The 12,717-nt window shown below is 55.3% G+C and overlaps 1 protein-coding gene across 2 annotated transcripts in view; it reads right to left on the reverse strand.

Moving 5' to 3' along the window:
- Nucleotides 1–12,717, reverse strand: part of PKHD1L1 (PKHD1 like 1) — a 144,704-nt gene that overhangs the window by 102,839 nt on the left and 29,148 nt on the right. For both annotated transcript variants that reach the window (XM_078600544.1, XM_078600543.1), the window contains exons 16-26: nt 12,192–12,330; nt 11,475–11,612; nt 10,054–10,211; nt 9,527–9,640; nt 7,800–7,952; nt 6,910–7,034; nt 5,366–5,544; nt 4,867–5,018; nt 4,238–4,388; nt 2,146–2,309; nt 564–683 (exon numbers count right to left, since the gene is read on the reverse strand). In XM_078600544.1, the coding sequence (XP_078456670.1) occupies nt 564–683; nt 2,146–2,309; nt 4,238–4,388; nt 4,867–5,018; nt 5,366–5,544; nt 6,910–7,034; nt 7,800–7,952; nt 9,527–9,640; nt 10,054–10,211; nt 11,475–11,612; nt 12,192–12,330 (1,593 nt within the window). The remainder of the gene's footprint in view (nt 1–563; nt 684–2,145; nt 2,310–4,237; nt 4,389–4,866; nt 5,019–5,365; nt 5,545–6,909; nt 7,035–7,799; nt 7,953–9,526; nt 9,641–10,053; nt 10,212–11,474; nt 11,613–12,191; nt 12,331–12,717) is intronic.

The raw sequence follows: 12,717 nt of genomic DNA on the forward strand, positions 1-12,717 counted from the left end.
GTGAGTTGTGAGTGAGTAGTGAGTTGTGAGTGAGTGGTGAGTAGTGAGTGGTGAGTGAGTTGTGAGTGAGTGGTGAATAGTGAGTGGTGAGTGAACGGTGAGTGAGTGGTGAGTGAGTGGTGAGTGAGTGGTGAGTGTACCTGTGGGGTGCTGTGGATGGAGCCCAGGCTGTGAGTGGTGAGTGAGTAGTGAGTGAATGGTGAGTGTACCTGTGGGGTGTTGTAGATGGTGCATAGGCTGTGAGTGAGTGAACGGTGAGTAGTGAGTGGTGAGTGAGTAGTGAGTGAGTAGTGAGTGAGTAGTGAGTGAGTAGTGAGTGAGTAGTGAGTGGTGAGTGAGTAGTGAGTGAGTAGTGAGTGAGTGGTGAGTGAGTGGTGAGTGAGTAGTGAGTGGTGAGTGAGTAGTGAGTGAGTAGTGAGTGAGTGGTGAGTGAGTGGTGAGTGAGTAGTGAGTGAGTAGTGAGTGAGTGGTGAGTGAGTAGTGAGTGAGTAGTGAGTGGTGAGTGAGTAGTGAGTGAGTAGTGAGTGAGTGGTGAGTGAGTGGTGAGTGAGTGGTGAGTGAACCTGTGGGGTGCTGTGTATTGTCCGCAGGCTGTCCCCCAGGATGCGCTGCAGGAGTCCCCCGCGCTGCCCCGTGGTCACGCTCACGCTGGCGTTGATGCCCCTCAGACCCGCACCGTCCACCTGCACAGAGCGCGCATGGCACCCACCGCTCACCCACCACTCACCCACCGCTCACCCACCGCTCGCCCACCTCTCACTCACCGCTCACCCGCCAAACATCCACCGCTCACCCACCGCTCACTCACCGCTCGCCCACCAAACATCCACCAGGCACCCACCGCTCACCCACCACTCACCCACCGCTCACCCACCGCTCGCCCACCTCTCACTCACCGCTCACCCGCCAAACATCCACCGCTCACCCACCGCTCACTCACCGCTCGCCCACCAAACATCCACCAGGCACCCACCGCTCACCCGCCACTCACCCACCTCTCACTCACCGCTCACCCACCAAACATCCACCGCTCACCCACCGCTCACCCGCCACTCACCCACCTCTCACTCACCGCTCACCCGCCACTCACCCACCTCTCACTCACCGCTCGCCCGCCAAACATCCACCAGGCACCCACCGCTCACCCGCCACTCACCCACCTCTCACTCACCGCTCACCCGCCAAACATCCACCAGGCACCCACCGCTCACCCACCGCTCACCCACCTCTCACTCACCGCTCACCCACCAAACATCCACCGCTCACCCACCGCTCACCCACCACTCCCCCACCGCTCACCCGCCAAACATCCACCAGGCACCCACCGCTCACCCACCGCTCACCCACCGCTCACTCACCGCTCACCCACCGCTCACCCACCGCTCACTCACCGCTCGCCCGCCAAACATCCACCAGGCACCCACCGCTCACCCGCCACTCACCCACCTCTCACTCACCGCTCACCCACCGCTCACCCACCGCTCACTCACCGCTCACCCGCCAAACATCCACCAGGCACCCACCGCTCACCCGCCACTCACCCACTGCTCATCCACTACTTACCCACCAAACATCCACCGCTCACCCACCTCTCACTCACCGCTCACCCACCTCTCACTCACCGCTCACCCACCGCTCACCCACCGCTCACTCACCAAACATCCACCGTGCGCCCACCACTCACTCACCACTCACCAAACCAACGCTCAACCACCAAACCTCCACCTCCCCTCTCCCACTCATCCACCGTACATCCACCATTAATCCACTGCCTATCCGCTGTTCATCCACCACACACAAACTGCCCATCCAGCACTCCCATACAGCGACACGGCAACACAGAGTCGCAGTGCCACAAAAGGGGTAGGACTTGAAGGTAAATGAACCACGCGCTCGTGTATTGCCCTGTACGTGTCCAACAGCCTCGTAACGTAGTAATGCCACGTTGACAAGTCAAGGCTCCGAGCCGGGGGGGGGGGGGGGGGAAGCGGGGGGGGTTCTGCATCATCTACGTGGGGAATGACCCCACGAGCACAATCGAGCACAACGAGCAGGGAGGGCTTGTGCTACGGGCGAGGGCAGCCACGGATGCGAGTTTGCCCTGGGCGGTGTGGATGAGAACGAGGGGGCAGTGCAGGAGGGAACCTGCAGGAGCGGCTGGGCCCCTGGTGCCGTGAGCCACTTGATGTTCCAGTTGTGCCCGGAGCAGCTGCTGCTGGCGTCGCGCGTCACCTCCAGCTGCCCCGCGTCGCCGCCGGCGCTCTGCAGCGCGGCCTGCAACTCCTCGGCCGACACGTCATGCGGCAGCTCTGTGGGGTGACAGCCGCCGGTGCGTCACCACCGCCATCCACGCAGCGGCCCGAGGTCAAAGCCACAGAAGGCACGACCACCACCACCGCCACTGCTACCGCACCTGGTTGCCAACGCCTCCTATCCACTGGCTGATGCTACACAGTTGACACGTGGCGACATCCGCGGTCTGCCCTGACAGTCTCCCACCATCTGCCTTAAGGGCTTCTCTTCGCCTTGGTGGCCGGACTCGTGGAGACCGCTCCAATCCCGGCAATCGGCCCTCCCCAGTCCCGCACGAGTGACCCACCCAGGGCAGCCGTCCTTGCCTTAACGCATCTACGTTGAGCTGCCCCACCTTCTCATCTGGACTTTTGCAACGCTCATCCTGCCTGACCACTACATTCCCAGCATCCGTCTCAGCCGCTTGTTATCTTCGAGCTATTTCGTTTCCAGCGATCTGATCCGCTGAGCAACGAAGATGTTTTACCCAGTCTACACAGCAGAGGTGTGGACTCGAGTCATGTGACTTGGACTCGAGTCAGACTCGAGTCATGAATTTGATGACTTGCGACTCGACTTGGACTTGCATAACAATGACTTTGTCCCACCTATGAGATGTGGACTCGAGTCATGTGACTTGGACTCGAGTCAGACTCGAGTCATGAATTTGATGACTTGCGACTCGACTTGGACTTGCATAACAATGACTTTGTCCCACCTATGAGATGTGGACTCGAGTCATGTGACTTGGACTCGAGTCAGACTCGAGTCATGAATTTGATGACTTGCGACTCGACTTGGACTTGCATAACAATGACTTTGTCCCACCTCTGCTACACAGTAACACCTGGGTTAGTATACTCTTTGGTTCTTTTGGTAAAGTAACGTAAGTAGAAAAATAAATGTATATAATATATCCCGACGTTTCGATCGCAACACAATAATCCAGCAGTATAACTGGTTCAGCAGTTCTACTGCTGGATTATGTATTTTTTCCGCCTGAGGACTATCGCTTGTGTTGCGACTCCCAGTGTAATTAGTGTAGTTAGCCTGATGATCCACCGCCATAGGTTGTTATCCGGTGAAGGGGCAGTTACCCCTTTGTGTTGGTATCAATAAATGTGTTGCCTCCAAGGAGTACGTCTGCGACTCAGTTGAACTCACTACAGAAAGGTGGCGTGAAGACCACACAACATCCTGGGCAAGCCCGTAGATGGATCCCTCTTTTGCACGTCAAATGACGTTGTTACCTTATGCCTTATTTCAAATGTTTCCCGATGGTGGAAGCTGTGTTGAGATGCTGTACACTTCTCACGCACGCGTGCCTGGTGGTATTGCACGAGGGCACCACCGGACGGTGACACATTTCTGTGAGTGGGTGAGTGGGTGAGTGAGTGCGTGAGTGAGTGAGTGCGTGAGTGAGTGAGTGGGTGAGTGGGTGAGTGAGTGAGTGCGTGAGTGAGTGAGTGAGTGCGTGAGTGAGTGAGTGAGTGCGTGAGTGAGTGAGTGGGTGAGTGGGTGAGTGAGTGCGTGAGTGAGTGAGTGAGCGCGTGAGTGAGTTAATGAGTGAGTGAGTGAGTGGGTGAGTGAGTGAGCGAATGGGTGAATGCGTGGGTGAATGGGTGAGTAGATGAGCGAGTGAGTGGGTGCAGCAAGAGCCGGCACTGCCCACTATGTGGAGGTGGTATCACGGTGCTGCAGGGCTTGTGTTAGGCTTGGCAAAGACAAAGATTCCCCGTATAGCCTTCCAGGACCGTTGGAGCAACTGCTGTTAGCCAGCATGGCACACGAGGGGGTGGGTGTCCAACAACACGCCCGGCCACCTTGTGAAAAAGTTTACTTATCGCACAAGGTACTCAAGGTCCAGTTCAGAGCATAACTCTGGTTACAAAGACACACACAGCGAATTCACGCACGTTCGTGGTTGTGTCGGGTGCTCGGGTACCGGGGAGCGTGGCGTTGTAGGCCGTGATGGAGAAGGATCCGGAGATGGGCGGAGAGGCGGCCTGCACTCGCTCCACGCGCACCGCGGCCCCCGGCGGCCAGTCCTCGCCACGGAACTCCACCACGCCGGCGGCGTCGACCCGCTTGCTGCTCTGCTCGCACAACACAGCAGAAATCGCTCCGCAAGTCCACTCCACCGCGAGTCCATACACGGCGCCGTGATGGTGAAATGTTGTCACCCTCGCCTGGTACGGAGGAGATCGTGGGTTCGATCTCGACCCTGACGCCTGTATGTTTGGAGTTTGCATGTTCTTCCCATGGTCTCGTTGATTTTTCTGTGGGTGCTCCGGTTTTTCCCTCCACATTCAAAAACATGCATTCCGAGTATTTGGCTGCTTTATATCTCCGCACAAGAAGCCACTCCGTTGAGTTATCATTTGCGGCAGCCAGCTCGCTTCTGACAAACACCTAACAGTCTCAGTGGGCTTTACCTGGTAAAATAAAATACAAAGTTTTAGTTTAGTTTGTATCCCCCCCACGAGTCCCCGCGCACCACGGGGTCATGTTCACCGTGCCCCTCCAGCTCCCGCACGTGAGTCGGATTGCGAGTGGCGCCTGCGCCGCACGTACCGTGGCGAAGGCGACCTCGAGCGCCGGCAGGCCGTGCCCGCAGGGCAGGGGCGTGAAGGTCACGGTGAAGGTGCCCGGAGAAGCCGGCTCGGACTGCACGAGCACCGAGGAGAGGGGCGGGGCGGCTCCGCTCACCCGGCGAGCCAGCACGTCTACACAGAGCGGGACCGCTCGCAGGTTGAGCTCACGCAGGGTGAGGACGCTCAGGGGTGAGGTTGCGAAGAAACGGACGACTTTTCAATCTAGATTTCAGTCTTACCGACAAATCACTTCCTGCCACCCGAACACAGTTAAAGACAATTTCTGGACTGTCCTGGTCAACCCGGGACAGATGACAACCCTAGCTGCAGGCATTGTGGCCTGTCCTAAGACTGAGGTTTTTTGCCAGCTTAAGCGGTACACTGATTGCCGCTTGTGACGGACAGAGTCTCGACGAGGCGGCACGCGCGCCACGCGAGCCGAGCGACGGCGTCGGGTGTCTGCGTCGTCGTCGTCTTACCCTCACCGGCCGGGCTGCGCGTGGTGGCCACCTGGCCGACGTAAACGGCGTCGACGGCGAAGTCGCCGACGCCGCCGCCCTTCTGCAGGCCGAGGCGCCGGACAAGGAACCGGCTCCCCGTAGCGAACCGCTGGTCGGAGCGCAGAAGCGAGAGGAGGTCTATGCACACGTACCGCCACCTGCAACGTACGCACGCACACAAAGACATCGATCCCCCCCCCCGTATAGCCTTAACAGACTGTTGGGGCGAGTGCTGTTGACGAGCAACGCCGATGAAGACCGGCACGGTAGGCGAGGGGGTGGGTGACCAGCACCATGCCCGGCCACCTTTGTCTCTCTAATGGCGATGTTTACTACACACCCCACCTAGGGGAGGCCACGGAATAGTTCAGATAATTGTCACTGGTGTTGGCCATAAGCGGGAATCGAACTCCAAGCGCCGGATTCGTAGCGCAGCTCGCGAACCATTGCACTACCGCTCCCCACACACACACAGACGCACACACACACCAGAACTGGGGTTACGCAATCTCCTGCAGTAGAGTCGCGACCTTCTCCACATTTCTCAGTCAGCCGAGGTCTATCAAAACTGTGCAGTGTGCTGTGGCAAGGTTCAGCACGATACTGGTAGCCAGATCTCGGTACAAATCACTTCCTGCCACCCGAACACAGTTAAAGACAATTTACGGACTCTCCTGGTCAACCCGGGACAGATGGCAACCCTAGCTGCAGGCATGTGGCTCCTAGGCAGGTCCTGCATCCTTCCACAGCCACCATCAGTGTGGCAGGCAGGCTGCAGCCTGGGCTTACACACAACGAGTGGTCCAAGGCCTGTGCCCAACACCCCCTGCTCCCTGCTGCTGCTGCACGAACACCACTGCTCAGAATTAGAATCAGAACGTGATAATTGGTTTTTTACCCTTCTATCTGGCAACAAAACTGACACCTTTTTTACAAGGAGTCATGTTTGCATAGACCACAATACCTGCAGTCATAATGCAAAGAAAAAACATAACTCTGATAATGTGCACTGTCCTTGAAGTTGATTGGTCCACACCCGAGACAGCTTTCCTTAGAGCCTAGTCTCACATGGCTTGGACCAGATGACGCCAAAAGGACAGTTCACATTATCAGAGTTATGTTTTTTGTTTGCATTATGACTGCAGGTATTGTGGTCTATGCAAACATGACTCCTTGTAAAAAAGGTGTCAGTTTTGTTGCCAGATAGAAGGGTAAAAAAAACAATTATCATATTTTTTTACTGACAAATGAGGTTCCAATGGTAGAATCAGACCCTCAACCGCATGACGCCTGCAGCCCTGTTCCACGTGCGCTTCGAGTGACGAGCACATTTGGGCGCATGCTCCCGCCAGTGTTCCTCGGCTGCGCTCCGCAAGTAGCGGCTACAATGCAAGCGACACGCAGTTGCGGAGACTCTGCTAACGTCGTTCTGCTGGCGTCGTGACGTCACGGCAAGACCCTGCAACGCAGAGAAAAACGTCGGACATCGTGTGGAACAAGAGCGCGCCGGACAGGCCCCGTACCCGGGGAGCGATGGGAGCGTGATGTCGAACCACTCGTCGCTGCTCCGGCTCGCGCCGTCCGTGCTCCGCCACGTGAAGGCGAGGCCCAGCTTCGGGGCGATGTTCCCCCACACGGCGATGCACAGCTGTATGTACACATGGTGGCACGCGGGGGCACACGACATCACACGGCGGGACAGCGGCACACGGCATCACACAGTGGCACACAGTAGCACACAGTGGCACATGGCATCACACAGTGGCACACAGTAGTACACAGTGGCACACAGCACAATGGCACACAGAAGCACACAGTGGCACATGGCATCACACAGTGGCACACAGCACAATGGCACACAGGAGCACACAGCGGCACATGGCATCACACAGTGGCACACAGCACAATGGCACACAGTAGCACACAGGCGCAACACATAGCAATGCTTTGGTATTCATTACTGACATGCTCACATGTGTTAGCAGCGCTAAGGTTTCAAATCGTTCTATCAGAACTGGAGTCATAATCTTTAGTTAACTGGAGGAATTCGATAAGCTATGAAGCTCTTTTTAAACTAACCTATTTACCAAGTAAAGCCTACTCAGCTATACAGCTCTTTTTCAGAAGTGACCTGGCGACAAATGATAGCTCAATGAAGTGGCTTATCACGTGGACATTTATAGCAGCCAAATACTCTAAAAGTGTGGAGGGAAAATCTGAGCAAGGGTAGAACAAGCAAACTCCAAATATACAGGCATCGGGGTCAGGACCGAACCCATGACCTCCAGCATACTAGTCGAGGGAGATAACGTCTCGCCACATGTCACAGCTGTAGCAGTGCGGGATCGCCTCCATTTAAGTGGAGGCTGGAATCGCGTCACCTGGACTGTGTGATGCGAGCGTGACGCGGCACCTGTTTGTGTATGCTGAGCGAGATGTTGCCGTACGGAGACCCGTTCGGTTTCGCGTCCCCCGCGTTGTACAGCACCTCCGGGTTCTTGAGGCTGTAGCGCCCGCAGAAGGCCTCCATGTGCGGCGTGCGCTGCCCTCTGTCCCCGCCAGAGACCTGTGGCCAGAAGCAAACAGCTCCCGGTGAGAGCCCCGCTCACGGGGTGCGCAATCCGCAAGTTTCGCTCTCCATGCAAAAACGCTAATCAGTGGGGGGGGTTCATGCTCTTAGTTTTTTTGGTAAAGTCACGTAGGTAAAAAACTAAATTTAAATAAATAAAAAATCTAATAATAAAAAATCACGACATTTCGGAGGCATCACAAGTCTCCATCATCAGGTGGGACCGTCACAGCCAGATTTGCTGAATCAAGTGTCTTTTTTTTTTCGTTTTTAACCTACGTGACTTTACCGAAAAAACTAAGAGTATGAATCCTTGCAGTCACGAAAGCTTCAAATCTAGAATTAGTGGGGGTTTTTTTCTGCTCAAATGAGCATCATTGAGATGTTGGTGTTCTTCTCCTTACTTGTTGTTAGATCGCGTGAATATATATGTGTAGTTAAACCCGCCACCACCTAACACAGCCAGTTAGTAAGGTTGGTCATGTAAACTAAATTTGCCAATTAGTCACTAGTTCAGTTTCTACTTGTTGAAGAATGAACCCACAACAATTGTAAATGTTGTGAATTTATGCTCCACCTGATCTGTGTAATCCAAATTAAGCAATTTCGCCACTAATTTGCTAAATTGATAAGTGGTGGGCGAATGTTTTGTAATCCTAGCGTAAATGCAGATATCACTGGAGCACATTCTACCGCACGAGCACCCCACGGGCACGACCAGAAGACAAATAGAAGCCCCATTGCGAAACGTGGGTCACGTGCAGCAGTGACACATGGCCTCACAAATGCCTCTCATTGTCAGGAAGGAACAGTTTCCTTGTGAACGAACCCACCATCCGCCCACCTGGGTTCGATCGTCGGCACCGTGACCAGGCCCTATTCAACATGGTCCCGGACCCGCCAAGGCATCCTGTGCGTGGCAAAGCCTGCACGGGCGAGGCTTACGGCGATGACCCGAAACTTGTGGCCGTTGTGGCAAAACAAATGATGTTGTGTGAAAAATAAAATAGGTTTAACCCTTTCTGGTAATAAAACAGGTGTTCAAACACCAAATAGATACCTTTCGCAAGGAATAATGTCTGCATTAACTACACATACTTCTGGTGAACATGAAAACAAACATTCTCTGATAATAATAATATATATGCATTGTCTTTGAACTGATTGGCCTACAACAGAGAAAGCCTGCTTTATTCCCTAGTCTCACCAGTGTCAGATCAGAGAACATCAAAAGGAAGGCAAACAGTACGAAGACAATGCACGTATCAGAGAATTTGGTGTTTGGACATCTTGACAGCTGTTCTATTGCCGGAAAGGGTGAACCCTATTTTTTTTTTCATACTTTGATCCTGGCAAAAAAGGTCCCGTGACACGACGCCGTGTCCGTTGACCAAGCCTGATGACGCGTGAGGATGACGGAGCCACGCACTGCAAACGATCAAGACGTTCACCTGGCTCGGTGTGAACGCGCACACGCCAAGGCCAAAATGTCCCCAAATAGCCTTTGGACGTTTTGCGCATCGTTGGGAGGCACGCGACGGAAAGGAAGGGCGCGGCGTGCGTGCGCTCACCGTGGGGCTGGCGGTCTCGTAGTCGCGGAAGAACTTCACCGTGCGTGTCTCCGATATCCCGGATACCTCCTGGGGACAGCGGCTGCTTATCATGCCCTCCAGAGCCGCTTGCACCTGCACACGTGCCGATAAGATGAACCTTGCCTATCACATCTGGCAGCTTGGCAAACATTGGTACAAGTCGGCCTGCCTCTGCTGATGAGAAAATGTATGTCAAAGCCCGTTCAGAGTTTGCTTGGGTTGAAACATTGCTGCTGAAATGATGCGCTTCCAGATGGCCGTGTGATTGATGGGATGTGTAACAAAAAATACTCCGATGCCTGCATGTGGAGAGACATGCGCATGACGGAGGCGTGGTGTTGACTGATTTTGAAATGTGTCCGTGTCACCTTCTCCGTGCCCCTATCCCTATGGGCAACACGTGGTGTGAGCACCGTTAGTCCTTTGTTAGTGTGCGCGCGTGCGTGCGTTAGCGCTCGCGTTTGTGCACGTGTGCTGGCACGGGGCATAGGGGGGAGGCAGGGGACCTGCTCAGGAGTGGCATTGGCGGAGATGGGGGCGGAGAGGCGGCCGTCCCAGCGCAGGGAGAAGGAGGCCATTGAGGCACTGCCCCTTGCTAGTTCCCGCAAGCTCACGTTCACCTCGCTGCCCGGCGTCGCCTCCCACTGCAGCAGCTCAAAGTCACCTGCCCTCACACCACGCGCATTTCATAATCATCATCACCATCATCATATTATGTATAACAATCGTCATTTAAGTGGAATTTTTGATTCGATGCCCCAGCAAGCGCTCTACATCGCATCTCAACCTTTCAAAGGGGACCCCGAGTGGCAGCTGTCCCTGTGTGGCACGAGGTGACTCAGCACTGGCCTGCGAGTTAGGCCTGAGTCTGCCAGTAGCAGGGCGATGGTGGCTGCCCAATTGAGTAATTTGTGGGTAATCGTTCGAATGTGGCAAATTTGGACGATGAAGTCAGCACACGATGGCCTGCTCTCATTCAAATGACGTCAGGGGATCGAAAATGGTGGCTGCGCAGAGTGTGGTAGACCGAGTCCTCATCACAGGTGAAGTCATGTTTGTGGGAACAGTCACCATGGTAGTAGTAGTAGCAACAGAAGTGTGATACGGAGGCGAATGACCGCCAGGGAGTGAGTGACCGTGACTGTAGTCACGTGTTCGTTGGGATCATGACAATTCGGCCAGCAAGCTACAGCTTTGGTTTCTCCAGACATGGTTGACACGGCCGGGCACTTTCAGGGGACATAACAAGGACGCAGCTTCCGGTGGGACCAGGGGGTGTGTGCCGCTTCCCAACATCGATGGGGCATGCTACTGTACGCGATAGCCCGCTGTGCGAACGCGGGGAGCAAGAGTCCATGGCGCATATCGTCTCTGGCTGTGAAGTCCATCAAGACATGCCGGGCGGGCTGGTTTGCCCTGCACGTGCTGGAGGAGGAGGCTGTCACGTGGCTCTGTGGCTACGTGGGCTGACGTCCACGTGCACATGTAACATTGACAAACATATCCATTCGCCTTCTTGGTTCTTTCGGTAAAGTCACGTAGAAGGGAAATAATAAAATAATAAAAATAAAACATAATAAGATACAATTCTCACGACGTTTTGGCCACAACGCAAGCAGCCATCCTCAGGTGAAGACCAGGTTTGTCGGGAAGACAAACCTGGTCTTTAATTATGTTTTATTTTTATTTTATTATTTCCCTTCTACGTGACTTTACCGAAAGAACCAAGAAGATGAATCCCTGCAGTCACGAAAGCTTTAAATCGAAATATATCCATTTACTTTCCTTGTATATCTGGCGCTCTAACTATATGACGGGCACGTGTAAAAGCATTCACTAAATAAATAAATACAAATAGTGAGTGAATGGAGAAGATCAGTGAGTGGTGGGGGCAATTGGTGAGTGAGTGGAACCGGGCTGGGCCGACCTCGCTCAGAGGCGAAGGTGACGGTGAAGCGAAGGCCCTCGGGGACGCCGGCTCGCTCCACTCTCACGTCGTCGGGATGCAGCACGGCTGCCAGCGCCGCCCGCACGTCCTCGGCGCGTGCGTCCGCTTGCAGAGCCACTGACGCGCGCCCACAACACGCACATCAAGGTCCCCCTGCGTAGCCTACGTAGATAATGGGGGGCAATTGCCGCTGGCGAACACCTATGCGGACGAGGGGAGTTGGTGTGGCCGACCACCTTTGTCTCCCGATGCTTACGCACCGCACCAGGCGGAATCAACCTCGGGGAAGCCCAGGACCAGTTCAGATACCACTTGCCACTGATGTTGACCGTGAGCTCTAACCATTCCTCTGCCGCACACACGTGCGATTTAAGGTTAATAGTAATAATACTTTCACGTATGTATCGCTTTCACCAAGGATCTCCAAGTGCTGCACAGGACACAGCGCTGTACAAGCGCAGCAGACACCCAACATTTTGTTTTATTATGTTATAATCCATTGACTAAATTAACTAAAGGTTTAATAAGCGGAAGCGTACGAAGCACGGCGCGCAAACCGCTGCGCCGCCACCCCTCACACGCACGCGCGCGCACGCACATGGGTAATCGCGCAGCGTGTCTCCCGTGCGCCGCCCCGTGCGGGGTGCAGATTCCCGCGTGGTCGTGGCCGTGGCGGCAGCGGCGGGGCTCACTCACCCGTGCGGACCCGGGCGTACCCCAGGCGGAACGTCTGGTCCGAGCAGTCGCCCGCGGAGCCCAGGCAGGGGCTGCTCACCGTCAGCTCCTGCACCTCGGCGGAGGGCACGCCCGCCCGCCAGCCCACCAGGCTCACCACCTGCACGCGGTGCACAGCAACGTAGCTCCGCCTCATTCTCTCCCGTCACGTAACTCCCCGCGAGGGCAGCCACCTGTCCGAGTGCGTGTGTGGATGTGCGGGGATGTGCGGGGAGCGGCAGTGTGGCGATTAGCGCGATGCGCTACGAACCCGGCGACCCGAGTTCGATTCCTGATCACGGCCACCGACACCGGTGACGATTATCTGAACTGGTCATGGGCCCCTCCTAGGTCGACTCAGCGTCAAATGTCAACATTGCCACTTATGAGACAAAGGCGGGCGTGGTGCTGGCCACCCACCTCCTCGTGTGCCGTGCCGGCCTTCATAGGTGCTCGCTAACAGCACTTGTCGCTACGGTCTGTCAAGGCTCTTTCTTGTGCCAGTCAT

This window comes from Lampetra planeri, chromosome 14, assembly GCF_965212315.1.
Source record: "Lampetra planeri chromosome 14, kcLamPlan1.2.h2, whole genome shotgun sequence".
Lineage (NCBI taxonomy): Eukaryota > Metazoa > Chordata > Hyperoartia > Petromyzontiformes > Petromyzontidae > Lampetra > Lampetra planeri.